General features: G+C 42.8%; 1 protein-coding gene across 1 annotated transcript; it reads left to right on the forward strand.

Moving 5' to 3' along the window:
* Positions 1 to 10891: 10891 nt before the first annotated feature.
* On the forward strand, positions 10892 to 16595 carry RPL29 (ribosomal protein L29). The gene is made up of 4 exons (XM_003762589.4): positions 10892 to 11033; positions 12000 to 12044; positions 12205 to 12269; positions 15884 to 16595. Exons 2-4 carry the CDS (start codon positions 12008 to 12010, stop codon positions 16481 to 16483), a joined length of 702 nt encoding a protein of 233 aa, XP_003762637.1. The 5' UTR covers positions 10892 to 11033; positions 12000 to 12007; the 3' UTR covers positions 16484 to 16595.
* Positions 16596 to 18689: the final 2094 nt, after the last annotated feature.

Below are 18689 nucleotides of genomic sequence, written 5' to 3' on the forward strand. Positions count from 1 at the left end.
CTCCACCAGCACCCCGAGGTGCTCCTTCCCCTGGAATAAGAACTGAAAGGCCCCAAAGGGACCTCCCTTCTGTCCTTTGGAGGTCTTCCCTAGGTTTCAGAGTGTTTCCAGGCTGACCTCAGGAGGCGTAGAGGTCCGTAAGGGTTTGGATTCATAGTTAGAGCCAGAAGGGAGCTTTAGGATCTAGCTCCATGTTCGCTCTGGTAGGAACTGCTCCAGTAGCAATCAGTCCGTCTTAATGTGGTAATCAAGGAGAATACCCAGGTCGGGATGATCTCACAGCTGATCACCAAGCTGACCTCCCAAGGCACTGACACCTGGTACTAGGAGATAGGAGAGGAATGGGGAAGGGCATGTTGGGCTGCTCCTGGGCAGCCCCTTCCAATGATAAGTTCCATAAGAACAGGAACTTGGTCATCTCCACTTCTATATCTTCTGACCATGTGCTCTCTGGACTTTACCACTATGACTCAGATGCCTTCTCACCCTAGAACTTCCCTTTGCCAAGTTTTTTGTCCACTCAGTGAGTTCCTTGGAATAAGAGTGTCCATTTGAGAAAAGGCCTCCTGTGGATACTCTTCTTCTCTGATTGGGCTTCTTTCTGACTCTCCAGACTTTCCCACGATGGCCCATATTCCTCCTTTTTAGGTGTTGTATTCTTTAATTAGAATACAATTTTTTTTGACGGCAGGGATTAGCTTTTCGATTGTATTTGTAGCTTGAACACAGAATCTGGCACACAGTAAATGCTGAATAAATGCTTGTTACACATTTGCCTGTACTTCATAGGTGCTCATTAAAGGCTCATTGAAGGTGTGTTTCAATTGTTGCATTTAATCCTAATTCAACCGTCTCTTTCTCTTTTTATCAGTGCTTCTGTCTCCAAATTCATCCTTCCTCATCTTCCTGTTATTTTTAGCATTTCTATTGTTTTGTGAGGCTCAGAAGGGGGAAAAAAAAACCCAACTATCTTTACCTGATTAAATTTCCTTTCCCTAGGATGGATTTATTTAACCTGATAAAGACCAATGGGACCAGAAGTTAGCACAGTACTTTGCACATAATGAGTTTAAGGAATGCTTGTTTATGATTAATTGATCTCAAAGACTTGTTCTTTCTTGCCTAAGGGACTGAACACAGGAGTTTGGCTAATAAAATAGTCCACTAAGGCTGTTAGACCTAGTCCTATCTACCTTCCCAATGCTTTTCCCCCATTCTACCACTACATTTCCCACAAGACTTTAGATGAACACTTTACAGTTGTGTGGATCTTTAAGAGTTCAGGGGGTACTGGCTGAAACCAACCTAGCCATGGAGTCTACACACTAAATGATTTATATTCCCATGAACTTGGAGACCAGAGTTTGGCTGTGAGCACTCAAGGTATTATCAACTAGGCTGAGTTCAAAAAGGCTTCCTGGGGATGTGGCTTTGAAGAGAGACTAATCTGGTTTAGATAACTGGAAAAACTACCTCCCCCAACCCTATTCAGAATGGACAAAATTTGTTCCACCCTTCAGATTACCTTTAACCTCAAGTATTGTTTCTGAATCTCACTCTTTTTAAAACCTTTTTTTAAATTCAAAAGTATTTTACTTTTCCAATTGCATGTAAGGATAGTTTTCAACATTCACTTTTTAAGATTTTGAGCTTCATTTTTTTCTCTCTCCCCCTTTACCTCCCCCTTCCCCAAGAGAACAAGAAATCTGATATAGGTTATACATGGACAATCATTTTAAACATTTTTCTACATTACTCATTTTGTGAAAGAAAAATCAGAACAAAAGGGAAAAAACCATGAGAAAGAAAAAACAAACAACACAAAAGGTAAAAATAGTATGCTTCGCTCCACATTTAGTCTCCATAGTTCTCTCACTGGATGCAGATATCATTTTCCATCCCAAGTCTATTGGAATTATCTTAGATCACTGCATTGCTGAGAAGAGTCAAGTTTTTCATAGTTGATCATCACATCTTGTTGTACTGTGAACAATGTTCTCTTGGTTCTGCTCTCTTCATTCAGTATTAGTTAATTATAAAGTCTTTCCAGGCTTTTCTGAAGTCAGTTTCTTCAGCCTTTCTTACAAAACAATAATATTCCATTATATTCATATATCATAACTTATTCAACTATTTCTCCACTGATGGGCATCCACTCAGTTTCCAGTTCCTTGCCACTACAAAAAGAACTTTTACAAACATTTTTGCATATGTAAGTCCTTTCCTCTCTTTTATGATCTGAGATACACTGGGGATCAAAGGATATGCATAGTTTTATAGCCTTTTGGGCATAATTCCAAATTGCTCTCCAGAATGGCTGGATCAGCTGAATCTCACTCTTAGTTTTTGTGAGGAAATCTAGAAAACAAGGTGAGGTATAGGAAAAATGTTTGGGGGTGGGGAGGAGGAGGTCGAGGAGAAAGGGATTAAGAGCTGGTATTTATCTCTCTCCTAAACCCCAACCCTACACCATAGACTAAAGAACCTCAATTCAACCCTTTATTATACACGGAGGGAAAGGGAAGCCCAAAGTGAAAAGTGGATCTAGTATCAGACCTGGAGTTAGGAAGACTCATCTTCAGGAGTTCAGATCCAATCTCAAACACTGATGGGTAAGCCACTTAACCATGTGTACCTCAGTGTTCTCATCTATGGAATGAACTAGAGAAGGAAATGGCAAACCACTCCCCTATCCCTGCCAGGAAAACCCCATATGGGGTCGTGAAGAGTCAGACAGGACTGGAACAGTTGAACAACTTCTGAAGGTTGTGGAGGACACAGGTCCCTCATGGCCAGTCCTTGGTCTTTGAGCAGGGGCCTGTGTCCATTTAGTTGACTATTTACTCCCCTAGGACTGGAGTGGGAAAGCCAAGACAAGATGAGGGAGATGCTGACAGACAGAGACAGAGAGACAGACAAAGACAGAGAGAGAGAGACAGAGAGACAGAGAAAGACAGAGAGACACACACACAGACAGAGAGACAGAGAAAGACAGAGTGACACAGAAAGAGGGACAGAGACAGACAGACAGAGACAGAGAGACAGAGACAGAGAGAGGGGGGGAGAGAGAGAGAGAGAGAGAAGAGAAGAGAAGAGAAGAGAAGAGAAGAGAAGAGAAGAGAAGAGAAGAGAAGAGAAGAGAAGAGAAGAGAAGAGAAGAGAAGAGAAGAGAAGAGAAGAAGGAAAGGAGGAAGGGAGGGAGGGAGAGAGCATTTTTGAAGCTCACTCGGTACAGACACTGACGTGGAGCCCTCAATAAAATACTAAAATGCCAGATTTAAGAACAGCCCGACACAGGAAAAAGGGACCACTGCTACAGACTCGGAGGGACCACGGACCCAGAGATCAGACAAGTACACCAAAGGGAGCTAGAAGCTTGGGCTTGAAGAGAATGACTGGGACAGGCTCCATTCCTGGCCCAACAGTGCCACCAAGTGAGCAAAGCAGTCTGGGTGGCTCTGCCCGGCCTTTCCTGAAATCCATCTCCTTACTTGCCATGGACCAGACCCAGGAGAGGGCTTACTTTCCACTTTCAGCTTGGGGTGTCCTCAGACTGAGGACTCGTTGAAAATTATGGAATCTTAGCTGTAAAGAGATCTTCAGTGATTATTTAATCCAAACCATGCCCCAGGAGAATCCCCACAAAATATATCAGTCTGGTGGTCAGGGAGAATTCACTTCCTCCTAAATGACCTTAAACTCCACTTTGGGATCTTTTTCACTACCTAACATTAGTACTAAATTATTTTATTGCAAATCCATTATTTCTGTTCTTCCTACCAGCCCCACAAAAAAACCCAAAAAACCAAAATGCAACAAATTAATCCCTTCTCTATTAACCAGTCCTTCAAATATTTGTAAACAGCTGTTATTTCCCCTTGACCCCTTAAACCCTGCCAGATGTCCCTAAACCTGGCCTTCTTAAGGCAAAAATCCTCATGTGATATGGATTCAAGACCCTTCACAACTCTGATTGCATCGTCTGGACACTCTCCAGATTTCTACTGTACATCTAGAATTAAAAACACATTCCAAATATAATCTACCATTTTTTTCCTGGTAACTATGGCAGAGTCGTGCTAGATTGGAGTCCAAAATACCTGAGTTAAACATGTAGGGAACACTACCTCAAACACTAACTGTACAACTATGCAAGTCACCCAACCCTTATTCACCCTAGTATCCTCAGCTGTAAAATTAGGCTAATAACAGCACTTACCTCCCAGGATTATTGTGAGGATGAAATGAGGTACCATTTGTAAAGTGCTTAGCACAGTACCTGGTACATAGCAAGTGCTTAAAAAATACTTATTCCCTTCCCTTAAGGTAGACCAGTCTAGTCTTTGCTCACTTATATTGAGCCTTTGGGTCTGCCTTCCTTCTTCAAACTGCTTTCTAGTTATGTCTCCCTCCTCTTGTTCTTGAATTCAAATAAGACTACATTTATTTCTATTGAATTCCATATTATTAGATTCAGCCCAATGCTTTTACTTGTCAAAATCTTTTTGGATCTCAACTCTGAAATTCATCAGTATATTCCTTATTCCTTTCAATGAAGAGGCAGTGTAGTAAAGTGGGCAGTGTAAGGGGGGTGTGGAGTCAGCATGAACAGAATGTGAATCTCCCTTCAGATACTGACTAGCCTCAGGTTACTTAATTGTAAATTGGGGGAGTTGATAAGTCGCTTATAAATTTGGAACTAAGCTCAAAAAGTTATCAAAATGTGCATATCCTTTGGCCCAGTGTTTCTACTGGGCCTGTATCCCAAAAAGATAATCAAAAAGGGAAAAGGACTTGTATGTGCAAAAATGTTTGTGGCAGCCCTTTGTGTAGTGATAGGAAACTGGAAAGTGAGTGGATGCCCATCAATTGGAAAATGGTTGGGTAAATTGTGGTATATGAATGTTCTGGAATATTATTGTTCTGTAAGAAACAATCAGCAGGATGATTTCAGAAAGGCCTGGAGAGCCTTACAGGAACTGATGCTGAGGGAAATGAGCAGAACTAGGAGGTCATTGTACACGGCAACAACAATTTTAATATGATGATCAGTTCTTTTTATTTTTTTTTATTTTAAAAAGTTTTTTTTTTATTCTTTCATAGCTTTTTATTTACAAGTTATATGTATGGGTAATTTTACAGCATTGACAATTGCCAAACCTTTTGTTCCAATTTTTCCCCTCCTTCCCCCTACCCCCTCACCTAAATGGCAGGATGACCAGTAGATGTTAAATATATTAGAGTATAAATTAGATACACAATAAGTATACATGACCAAAACGTTATTTTGCTGTACAAAAAGAATCGGACTCTGAAATATTGTACAATTAGCCTGTGGAGGAAATCCAAAATGCAGGTGGGCAAAAATATAGGGATCGGGAATTCTATGTAATAGTTCTTAGTCATCTCCCAGAGTTCTTTTGCTGGGAGTAGCTGGTTCAGTTCATTACTGCTCCACTGGAACCGATTTGGTTCATCTCATTGCTGAAGATGGCCAGGTCCATCAGAATTGATCATCATATAGTATTGTTGTTGAAATATATAAGGAGATGATCAGTTCTGATAGACATCTCTTCAACAATGAGATGATTCAGACCAATTCCAATTATTCAGTGATGAAGAAAGCCATCTACACCCAGAGAGAGAATTATGGGAACTGAGTGTGGACCACAACATAGCATTTTCACTCTTTTTATTGTTGCTTGCTTGCATTTTATTTTGCTTCCTTTTTTTTAACCAGTTTGATTTGATTTTTTTTGGTGCAGCACAGTAATTGTTCTACCATGTTGTTGTTTTTTTTTTTAATTTTAGTTTTTTATTTACAAGACATATGCACAGGTAATTTTTCATCACTGACCCTTGCAAAACCTTCTGTTCCAATTTTTCCCCTCTTTCCCCCACCCCCTCTCCCAGATGGCAGGTTGACCAATACATGTTAAATATGTTAAAGTATATGCTAAATACAATATATGTATACATATTCATAGAGTTATTTTGCTGCACCAGAAAAATTAGATTTAGAAAGAGGGTGAAAATAACCTGAGAAGGAAAACAAAAATACAAGCGGACAATAACAGGAGTGGAAATGCTATGTTGTGGTCCGATTCATTTGCCATAGTTCTTTTGCTGGGTGTAGCTGGTTCTCTTCTTTACTGAATAATGTTTAACATATATTGATTACTTGCCATCTAGGAGAGAGTGTGGGGGAAGGGAAGGAAAATTGGAACACGAGCATTTGCAAGGGCTAATGTTAAAGAATTGTCTACACATATGTTTTGAAAAATAAAAAGCTTTACTAAAAAAAAAAAATAAAGGCACTTATAAATCTATGATCTTGTGACTGATTCCTTGAGAACAGAGGCCCTACAATCCTTTCAGAGTACAGGGTCTCTAAGGACAAGGACAAGGGCTGTTGTTCCTGAGGTGAGTATCTTTGAAGACAGGTTCTATGCCATCTTCTTCTTCTTCAGATTAGTTTGCCTGGGCAATTTTATCAGAATCATAGAACCACAGCTCAGTTGAACTGTGCACTGGACTGGGGAATTGTATTCAAATCATATCATGTTGGAGCTGAAAGTCCAACTTTGTAATGGGAAAATTGAGACTAGAGAGGAGGAATCAAGATGGCAGAATAAAAGAGGCAAGAAAATTGAGGTTAGAATGGAAAACTGATTTACTTAACTGATTTACACATTCAACAGCAGACCCAGAAATAGAATCCATGGCTCCTAATACCTAGTCTGTCTCTCTATGCCCCAGTAGATCCCATTGGAACATTGGGTAATAGATTTAGAGAGATTTTTTAGATGGTATCTTTCCTTTTGTTTTACAGATATCAAAAGAGGCTTTTCTTTAAACAGCAAATAGATTTCAAACTCTAAATACAAAGAAAAGTTTAAAAAAATTTTTTTAACAAATTCAATTTAATGGTATGAACAACCTGCAAACACCTAAGTATTAAAAAAAAAAAACAGTTCCTGATATTCATCCAGAATAAATTTAAAATAAACATAGAGAAGGTACTAGAATTAAGAGAGATCTGGAAAGGTTTCCTTTAAAAGATGGAATGTTAGTTTGGACTTGATGGAAGGAAGGGAAACCAGGAGGGAGAGCATTGCAGGTTTGAGGCCAGTGATATTATATATCCATGTGAATGGAATACTATTTATTGTTCTATAGGAAATGATGAAGGGGATGGAGAAACCTGGGAAGACTTTTATGAACTGATGCAAAGTGAAGTGAATAGAACCAGGAAAATCATTCATATGATAACAATACTGTAAAGAAAAACCATTTTGAAAGATTTAGGGACTCTGATCAATATAAGGACCAACCATATTTCCAAAGGACTCATAGTTTCTGATAGAGATAGTGGACTAACACTGAAAATTAAGGTAGATAAATACCCATATGTGTATATGTATGTATGTGTGTGTGTGTGTGTGTGTGTGTGTGTTGATGTATGGTTTCATCAGCCCAGAGTTTAATGTTAGTCACTGTGGGGCATGTGTACGTATGTGACCAATATGGGAAATTGTTAGCTTGACTCTAGATATTTTTAATGGAGTTTGTTTTTCTCACTTTCTCAAGGGGGACAGTGGGAAAGGATATGAACCTGAATATAAAAATGAATTTTGAAAGTTAAAATTTAAAATGTGATATTAAGTTGGAAAGACATTGTGGTACTTATAACTAATTGTGGTAATAGATTATAGGCCTTAAGTGCCTAGGAGAGGAATTTGAACTTTATTTCATAAAAAGGAAATATCTAAATGTTTTTAATAACATGCCTGTACTATACATAGATATTGAAGACTTTTCTTTCTCTCTCTCTGAGACATAGGTCCCTGCACTGGCAGTAGCCAGTGACATTTTTGAGTTCTACCTTTCTCTCCTCCATTTTGGAGATTTCCAAAGAAGCAGTTCCAAGTTGTACATCTGGCCTGGAGAAAGGCTGAAAATCAAAGTGCCTTTCCAAATTCTTTTTCTAGGTTATACATTTACATTTATTTTTCACATTTTCCCAAATGAGTCAATTTGGGAGAGACAAATCAGAGTAAAAGGGGATAATCATGAAAAAAAAGAAACAGAAAAAAGTTGAAAATAGTATAAATTCAATATACATTCAGTCTTCATAGTTCTAAGTTGGCGTTTTCCATCCAAAGTTTATTGGGATTGCTTTGGATCACTGAACTGCTGAGAAGAATCAAATCTGTTACAATTGATCTTTGCATCATCTTTCTGTTGCTTTGTACAATGTTTTCCTGGTTCTGATCTTGCCTTTCCAAATTCTTAGAGATTCCATGGCATCAGATGGCATGGCTGGGAGGTATACGACCTAGGTTTTGAGAGACAATGCACTAAACACCTCTGGATTCACCAGGAGCAATCCTGGTTTAGTGCACTGAAACTTTCTTAAAGTGAAAAACAGATTTCCTTGATTTGACAAAGGAAGAAATGTTTTCATGACCAACTGAAACTTTTGAATTACCAATTGTGCAATCACTAATTAAAAATAATTGAAAATGTAAACAGGTTAGAAACATTTGATGCTCCAGAGACACAAGAGTTCGAAGGTGGTGCTGCTGCTGAAGCTTCGGTACCCAGAGAAGAAGAGTGACTGACTCCATCTGCTGGAGGAGAACTGAACATCAGGAAGAAGCAAGCAAAGTAAACCAGAGAGTACTCCTCAAAAGGATGGAGAGACAGAGAGACAAGAGACAGAGACAGACAGATAAAGAAAGGATGTAGGATATCTGTGGAGAATGGAGGCCAGTGCAAGAAGCAGGGACCAGAGAAAAATTGCTGATGGAAAGACATTTTATCATAGAACAGGGAAGGAGGGAATATCAACCTTCTCCTTTAAGGGGCCCTAATCTGGCCAGTCTAGAAGTCATCTGGTCTGTACAGGTTTCTAAAGGCAGATGGCCCACTGAAGGTGGAAGGATGCTCTGGACTCTATGTGGACCCAGATACAAGCCCTTTAGTGGTTCTATGATGAAATGCTTTGTGAGCCTTAGTCATTTTAAATGGAGCTGGTGGCTTTTCCTTCAGGGAATTTCATACATTAAAGTTCTCAGATGAGTCAGAAAAGTGAGAGGTCCCAATGTTTCACAGATTCCTAAGTCAAAATGGAACTTGAGGGTGGTATTGGAATATCAAAGGTTAGATCATAAATTCTATAAATGGATGTTTCTTTTCATGTTTGTTTGTATAATTATCTGACACACAATAACAATAAGTACTTAATAAATGTTTATTGCATTATTCGAATAGAAGGAAATAAGCATTTATGCAGCACCTACTAGTGCCAGGCACAGTGATGCAGGTTTTACAAATACCACCTTATGTGATCCTCACAACAACTTCATCCGTATTGCATTTACTAACCGTGGAAGGGAATGAGCGTTTTTATAGCACCTACTATGTGACAGGCGTTGTACTAGGAGCTTTACAAATATCACCTCACGTGATCCTCACAACTGTTCCAGGTGCTGTTATTATCCCCATCTTATAGTTGAGGGAACCGAAGCTAACAAAGGTCGTGACTTGTCCAGGATCACACAGCTAGGGAGTGTCTGGGGCTAAACTTGAACTCAGATCTTCTAGAAGGGCAAAGAAAAACCAAATGAATTTTCTAACCCCAAGTCCTGCGGTAGAGGAGAATGGGGTAGAGGCGCGGCCCGCGATGGGCTGTGGTTTCTTGGCCTTGTGGACTAGTTCTTTTATCATCTGGACCACAAATGTCCATTTCCTTCTCTAAGACCCTTTCGTTTATTCATCCCTCATTAAGTCCCTGTTACACTGTAACCTGGACTAGTTCTTTTATCATCTGGACCACAAATGTCCATTTCTTTCTCTAAGACCCTTTCGTTTATTCATCCCTCATTAAGTCCCTGTTACAATGTAACCGAGAGGGGCAGGACACTGACAGGAAACTGACAGATTACACGGTGTGGGAGAGGAGGCGGGGCCCTCCCAGCCCCGACTTTGCTCGACTCCTGGGAGGCCTCCGCAGCAAAACCAGGCAGCGCGCTCTTGCTGCGGCTTTGGTAAGGAAAGAAATCCCTAACTCCCGACCGAAACGCGGGCTGTGGAGTCTCTGCGGGCGCCGTCCTTGTCGGCTGTCAGGGGGAACGAAGGTCGAGTTAAGAAAGCAGCGGAGAGACCACTTGCGGAGGGGGACTCCCCAATCTTCCCACAGACGCCTTCTTAGCCACTTCCCAACAGTGAAACCGGTCTTGTAAATAGGCGGCAGCACGTCGGGCAAATCCCGGCTTCTTAAACGTGTGGCCCCGCAGGGGGTCTCCAGCTGAACGTGAAAAGTGTGACTTGTGTGCCCGCTTTATAGCCCCATATACAGAGAGACACACAAACTTCTCCATGAAAAAGGGCTCTAGTGTGGACAGAGTCAGTTACAGCCACAACTGTCACAACTGGGAACACGAGGTATAATATTATTATTAATATACCCATCTTACAGATGAGCAAACCGAGGCAGGCCCTGGCGAGGTGCCCGGAGGTCAGCTGAGCATCCGGGTCCTAGACCTGCCTTGGAAACAGGGGCTGACAACGCTGGGAGGGGCCCTTCGGGGCAATTAATCCCATCCGTCATTTAATAGCCTTAACCACAGGGGAAACTGATCCGATTAGGCGCGAGGGCTAAGCCGTCCGAGGGCAACTCCTTCCTACGCCCGTTTTACAATCAGGGAAATTGGGGAGTGTCGGACACCGCCCGAGGTTCGGGCCCAGAGGAGGGAAACAGGAAACAGCGGGGGCCACGGGCGGGGTTGGCTTCCGGACACTTCCGAGGCCACGGTTCAATTCGGTCCCCCAGCGGAAGAGCAGGCCCCGGACCGTTTCTTCCCGGAACGTTTGTTCTTGAGGCGTAGGACTCCGGGGGGAAGGTTTTCCAGTAGGATTTTCCTCCCACGCGGCCCTTATTTCCCACACTGCCCCGCGCTTCTTCCTTCTTTCTCTCTCTAGCTTTGGGCCTCTTCCGGTTGGTGGAGTGCCTGTTGGCGCACGCTGCGGTGAGAGGCTCTGGGGGTCGCATCCGGCGCCATCCGTGGCCTGGATGGGGCATGGGGGGTCGAGCGAATAGCTCGGAGGATAACGGAGGAGCTCTGAGCCGGGGGGCAGGCCGGGCGGGACCGGGGGGCAGCTCGGGGTTGAGCCCGGGAGAGTCGGGGTTAGCTGAGAGGCCTGGGCCGGGGTGAGAGGGAGCTCGGGCCCGGAGTGAGAGGGAGCTCGGGTCCGGAGTGAGAGGGAGCTCGGGGCCCGCGGCATCGAGAAGGGAAGAAGAGGCGCAGAGCGGGCTGGGTGCCGCGCGCCGTTTAGGGTAGCCTCGGGGCCGCTACGGGGAGTCTCCGGAGCAAGACGGGGTTGGGAGCCCACGCGGGGCGCCCTTAAGGGGAGAGTCCCATGGCCCGCGGAGCCGCAGGCCCCCCCCCACTTCCGTCTCCCCGCGCGGCTCGGCAAACCCGAGTCCCCTCCCAGGGGAGCCCGTGGGAAGGCTTCTCCAAGCTAGAGCTCCTGAGGTCCCTCCGCTGGCTTACTCCCCGAGGAAACGACCGCTGGCGCTGCTTTAACCCCCCGCGGTCGTGCCCCAAGTTAGCCCAAATTCGGAAACTCCTTTCCCTTTCATCTATTACATATTTGAGGCTTGGCTGAAATGAAGCATCAGCGACCGGCAAATACTTAGCGATCACTGACTCGGGGGCTGGCTGGAACAGCCAACGCGGGCCCGTCCTCCCGGAGCCCGTCATTGGAGACGGCCTGCCCACGAGTGATGGGCAATCCTGGGGAGGGTGGCACTAAAGGGAAGAGAGGTTGGTTTTTAATTGGGACCAGACTCGGGAAACGGGCTCAAATCCGGCTTGGTGACCCAGGAAACATCCTACATACAGAGCTGTGAAGATAGGGATTGGGCTTGGTGGGGTCACAGAATCGGAAGGATGTTTCGCTCTGTGATCCTCAGTCCTTGTTCTCCCCTACAGGTGCAGAGATGGCCAAGTCTAAGAACCATACCACCCACAATCAATGTGAGTTCTCCCCCGGGTAAAGGAGAGAGCCCCTTGTTAACCGGGGCCACTTGACCGGAGTGAGGAAAAATAACATCTGAACGTTGGACACTGGGAGTTATTTGCTATGTAAAATCAAACTGGCCTAAGTTGGATTTTTTCCTTCTTTTTTTGTCTGTAGCACGAAAATGGCACAGAAATGGCATCAAGAAACCCAGATCACAGAGATACGAGTCTCTGAAGGGGGTGAGTGTGCATATATTCTGCGATTATGGTTTGCTGGTGAGAAACTCGTGTTGCTGGTTTGAGTCTTTAGATGGATGGTCAGTTTTGTGACGATGCTTTATGCCCACAGCCCCCTGACCATCTGTCTCACCATCAAAATATGGGGAGGCTGCTGCTCTCAGTATCAGCCTTGGTAGAAGAGAGGCTTGTCTAGAAAAGTTATATAGGAGTTTAGAGCATACTGTGATACACTGGCAAGATGTTAGCTCCGGAGGCAAGGGCTGGGAGTGAAAGCCTGTGATCCTATAGGTAAAACTTTACTTTTCTGGGCCTAAGTTTCCTCACCTATGAGATTTGGGGGTGGGGGACAATTAGGTTAATGACTTCCAAGTCTTTCTCTAGCTATAGTCTGATTTTCTGCAAGTCACTGGCCTGTCAGGAAACAAAACAGCCGCCTGCCCTAAGGAGAGAAAACAAGATGTACATAGCACTAGGGCAAAGCACAAAGAATGTTCTAAAATTTTCCTACTTCCTTGTGTTCACATAGGTGTCATTTTTTTATCCAAGAGTCTTGGCAGAATATTCTGCACATGAACTAAATGATGGCATCACTTGTAGTTTTCAGAATATGGTTAAATGTGTAACCCAAATATGGTATCATTGGGGCCAACATAGCTTGTTAATAACTGGGTCACATGAGCTACATTCAGCCCTTGAACAGTTGGTATTAATCTTTTAACCATTCATCAATCATTATGCTCATTGTGTTCAGTGATTTGAGCTGGTAGGGATGTATTTACAAGATCTGAGCCCAGCCCTCAGGAATCCTAAATAGTCCAGTAGGAGGTAAAAACCATAAACTCGGATAACTATATAGCTATACAGTATTCAAACAGTTTTAACTTAACAGTTTCTCCAAAGGTAATTTTTAAATTTCTTGATGACCGAGAACTTTAAAAAATTATTTACTCCTCACAGAGTTATGTAAAGGCCAAACTTTGTTGCCACCTTTGGATACCAGTCGTTTAGCTTGTTGTTCCTTATTTAGGAAAGTTGTGTAAAACATTTCTCTACTAGCCATATTTTGGAAGAAAGATAAAAGGAAGAAATAATGCTTCAATCTGCCCTCTTGAGGCCACCAGATTTTCTATCTGAAAGTGGATAGCATTTTTTCATTTTGAATCCTTTGGCGTTGTATTGGTCAGAATGACTGCTAAGCCATGGATTACAATACTACTGTTACTTTGTAGTATGTTCTCCCGTTTGTGCTTACTTCATTTTGCATCAATTGTTCAAAGTTTTTCTGAGACCATCCCCTTCATCATTTCTTAATAGCATAGTAGTATTTTTCTTTGATCTCTGTGAGATATAAACCCAATAAGATTGCTGGATCAAAACATGCAATTTTATAGCTTTTGGGTGGAGTACAGTTGCAAATTGATTGGACCAGCAGGCACATCCCTTCTAGCATTTCTCACTTTTACGTCTTAGCCATCAGATTTCTCTATTATGCTTTAAAACATTTTTGTTGGATTATGAAAACTGCCAGTTCACATGCTTTGACCATTTATCAATTGAAAAATGGATCTTATTTTTATAAATGTAACTGATTTCCCTATATATTTGAAAACAAGACCATTTTGATTTAATTGGTTCTGTTTGTACAAAAATGTTAATTTTTATAGTCAAAATTATCTGTTTTGCCTCCTGTAAACCTATCTCTCTCTGGTCATTTACTCTTCCCCTTTCCATAGATCTAATAAGTATTTTTTTCCCATGCTTCTATGATTTGCTTATGGTATCTATTCTCTCTGATAATGTGCCCATTTTGAGCCCATTTTGGCATGTGGTATGTTGGTCTATGCCTAGTTTTGGCCAGACTACTTTCCAGTTTCCCAGCAGTTTTTATCAAATAGTGAATTCTTGCCCAATAGCTAGCATCTTTGGAGTTACTAAATACTATGTTATTGCACTCATTTGTTTTTGTATATTGTATACCTAATCTATTCCTTTAATCAGCCATTCGATTTCCTCCAGTAACATTGGTTTTGGTAATTTTTTTTTTTTTTTAATCAGTTTGATGAAATTGTTTTTGGTATTGCTTTAGATACCATTAGGCCCTTGGGAAGCATTTTTAAAAATATACTCTTGTAGAGTTGGCTTTAGTATATCATGTAGCTCTGGAATCTTTGGTGATTAGACATAGAAGAAACTCTAGAGATTGTGTAGTCCAGGAATATTTAGCTTTTTATTAATAAAAGCCACATGATAAATCCATGTGGTTTTGAATCAAATGAATCTAAAGATTACATTCAGTTTCAATTAAAAGACAAAATAATTGAAGCTGACCAGCATGGTACCTGATAAGTCTCTTATACAGTCTTAAGTCAATGAGGACATGTTTAGGACCAGTCACTGATTTATGGGCTAATTAGATTTGGTCAGGTTTAATTTCTTCATTTTGTAAGTAGGAAAGTGGAGGTAGTTGTCTCAAACATTATATAGCATAGTAGTTAGAGACCTAGCCTGGACCATAGGTTCTCGGGACTTAATATATAAGTGCTTATTCTGTGCAAAGCACTGGGAATACTACTGCCTCCCAGAGATCTCAAGTTCTCTGGCTAGGGATAAGTGTAAACATGGAAATATTTTAAATATGCAAAATGTGTGTACAGAATAGGGAGAGGGTAATCTCCCGGGAGGGAAGCTACTAGGCAGTAAACATCTTTTAATACCTGCTGTATGCCAGGCACCATGCTACTAAGCATTGGGGTGAAAGGTAGTCCCTGTTTTCAAGAAGCTCACTCTCTCAAGGGAGACAGCGTGCAAACAAGCTATATACAGGATAAATTGGAAGTGAGCTGGGGAGATTTAGAAAAGGTGAGATTTGAACTGAACCCAAAAAAATGGGAAGAGAAATTTTAGAGGCAGAGGAGAGGAAGAACATTTTGGGTGTGAGGATAGCGAGACATGGAGAAAACGGTAAGCATAAGAATAGCAGAGAAGTAGAAAGAAGACAGTTTTACATGCCAAAATAAGATTAAGACAGATTCAGGGATTTAAATGCCAGATACAAGACTGGATAGATCCTGGGGCCACATTTTGGCAGCTACCTGGAGTAGAAGACCTGCTAGAAGTTTGTTGCCTTTTGATCAGAAAGGGTAACAAGGATGGAAGCCTTAACTGGGCTGACGACTATGAGAAAAGTGCTTATATGCAAGAGATACTGTCAGTCTATTCTGGTCATACCTAGATATGTGGGGCATTAATCCCATGTGGCAGCGACTCTCCTTCAAGAATAAGGGTTGAGGGTGACACTGGGTAAGATTGCTGGCCTGAAAACTGGACACCTGTGGTGCCTTGACAGCAACAGGAGAGTTGTAGAGGCTGATTGCTGCTTTGGGAAGTGTGGTGGTCTTGAAGATTTCCAGAAGGCCAGTGTAGGTGTGGTGCTGGAGCTCCAGAGAGTAACCAGACCTGGGTCAAATGTGTGGAGGTGGTTGTTGAATGGATGGTGGCTGGTGGGGCAGTCAGATGTGGAGAGGAGAGGGCCCAAGATGAGGTGGTTCCCCCGCTCAGGGCTCCTGGCCAGGGCAAAGTTGTAAAGACATTTCTGTGCATTGTTTGTCTTGCAGGTTGACCCCAAGTTTCTGAGAAACATGCGCTTTGCCAAGAAACACAACAAGAAGGGGCTGAAGAAGATGCAGGCCAACAACGCCAAAGCCATCAAGGCCCGAGCAGAGGCCATCAAGGCCCTGAGCACCAAGGCCTCCAAGGCCAAGCTCCTCAGGCCCAAGATTTCCAAGGCCACTGCCCGCCGTGCTGGCCACAAGATGGCCACCAAGCGTCCAGCCCCTAGAGTTGGCATCAAACGCCCAGGCCCCAGGATCACAAAGCCCGACTCTAAGGTTGCAAGAACCACTGAGCCCAAGACAGTCAAGCCCACCGATCCCAAGGCCACCAAGCCCACTAAACCCACTGACCCCAAGACCGCCAAGCCCACTGATCCTAAGGTTACCAAGTCTGGCGCCAAGGTCACCAAATCTGATGCCAAGGCTACCAAACCTGGCCCCAAAGTCACCAAGTCTGACGCCAAGGTTGCCAAACCCGATCCCAAGGCCGCCAAGTCTGGTTCTAAGGCCACAAAGCCCAGTGATTCCAAGGCTGCTAAGCCTGCCGAGTCCAAACCCAAAGATGCTGGGGCTAAAGCTTCTGGTTCCAAGCCTTCAAAATAATAGATGCTTCAGGACAGAAGGACTTGTTTAAACATAAGCCACCGTTTTTTCCTAGCCAGGGTATGATTATTCACTATTTTGTACAAATAAAATAAATGGTGAGTCATAAGAATTAACTGGTCTTTTTGTCGTCAAATCTAGGAGTGAAATGGGAGGTAACACATTATCAACAATTTGTAGATGAGGAAACATAGGCTCGGAGTAATTGTGAAACACACTGTTAAAAATGAGGAGGTTGGGACCCCTGCACTTAAAGGTCTTTGGCAAAGTAACAGGCAAAAGATGTCTCTTCGGTATGCTACTTTACTGTTTGACTTGAAGCAGATCTCAGTCTCTTTAGCCTTAATTTCTGTAAGTTGTGAAGGGGATTGGACTGGGTGAGAACCTTCCAAGTTCCTAATCTATAATTCTTGGTAAAAATCTCAGAATCATATTAGAGTGAGCGGCTCTTTTAAAAGAAGAGATATGGGGAAGCCACTCTGAGGAGAATGCAGATTCAGGTTGCCGATAGAAAACTTTAGTAGGAAAGGCACGGCGTTTGGAGCCCAGGGACTTTGTGTTCTCTGTTAATTTAAGTGACCACATCTGTACCTGTTGTTCATACACACACCCCATTCTGGGTCTCCATTTCTTCATTGAGGTTATAGATTGACCCATCAAGTTCATCCCACATATGATCCAAAGCCATCAGAACTTCAAGCCAGAATACTTTGAAGGCCACAGTTCCCTTTACCCCATCCCTCAAAGTGGCTGTCCCATACAATTACTTCCACATTCTGTGCTTCCAGGGAAGGGCAAGGCAGCAAGCAAAGAATGTCGCTATTTATCACCCTGCATCCAGTATCCCATATTCTGCAGGTCCCTGGGGAACTGAAAAACATGTTCACCAGTGTTCTGGTCTTGAACATTAACTATCATTAACTCCTAAGTGTATCACTGTCACCAGAAACCTGTTTTCTCACATTTGAAAGCGTGAGACCTGCCTTCCCTCCTTTGGTCTTGGAATTTTTAAAGACTACTTGTCCAAGACTTCAATACGGTCAGAACTGCCTTAATACCTAGTTCTAGATAAGGATATGGACTCAAAATCACTATTTTTGAGTTACATGATAGAATTTGGTGACTTTTCTAATCCCAAACCTTGGACCTCATCAGTTTGGGAAGCTTTAGATCAGGAATGATGATGCCCATACTCACTGCTGGACTAACAACCAGGCAAAGGGACCTAGGGAAAGAAAATTCTCAGCAACCCCACAAAGCTGGTCATTTTCTCTGGGAGCAAACACTCAGCAAAGGAAGTTATGGCCTGGGAGACCCTTAGCAATTTGTATGCTGGGATTGAGGGTTTGGGTTGTGGATGATGATAGAGGAAACGAGGGGCTTGGGTCCTTGAATAGGGCTGCATCCTGGGAATCTAAGCTCCCCTTTGTTGGAAACCATCAATCCAAGGTGGATTTTGCTTTGCTTCTGAGCTGCTTCAACCCTCCTTCAGTTCCAAGTCACTCTGTGACTGGGCTCTCTGCCCTCTGGATGAGCTTCTGCTTGAAGATCAAAGGCAGAGTTTGGACTAGGCCGCTTTGAGCAGTTCCCCTGTTCTATGTCGGTTCATACTTAATTTTTCACTTCGGTGTCAGGGGTGCCTAAAGAAGCAGGATCTGCTTCCTCCCCTTCAAGGATGCTCAGCACTGAGATAAGGATTTTTCCTTGGATTTCTGTCTCTAAGCTTCACCCCTCTCACTGGGCTCTGAACTCAGTGCCTCATAGCCTTGCCTTGCAGACTCCCAGGTTACAAACACTGATGTCTCCTTAAAATGAAAAAATGGGGCTTTCCTGCATTTACTAGACCCAGTTTTTGGAGGTTTGACCCTTTGAGCCAATGCAACCCAACTGCAGCATCTGCCTTCCAGGGGCCTAATGTTCCCTGGAATTCATTGAAACTCATTCAGACTCCAGGGTCTCTAGCATTTCAAAATCTTGTGGAAAGATTTGTCTTATATTGGTTTGGAGGGGTGATAAGGGAATCACAGGTTCCGGGTAATATTACTCTTCTTTCTCTTTGAGGATAATCCACAAGCATTTATTATGTACTAGGTACGGAGCCAGGCCCAAATATTACTACTACTCCAGAAGCTTGTATTCGGAATACAGTAAACAAATACAAGTAATTAGTTTATTTAGGGAGATTAATGGAAGTAGCTGTATGCCA

The sequence above is a fragment of the Sarcophilus harrisii genome, chromosome 1, assembly GCF_902635505.1.
Source record: "Sarcophilus harrisii chromosome 1, mSarHar1.11, whole genome shotgun sequence".
In the NCBI taxonomy this organism is placed as follows: domain Eukaryota; kingdom Metazoa; phylum Chordata; class Mammalia; order Dasyuromorphia; family Dasyuridae; genus Sarcophilus; species Sarcophilus harrisii.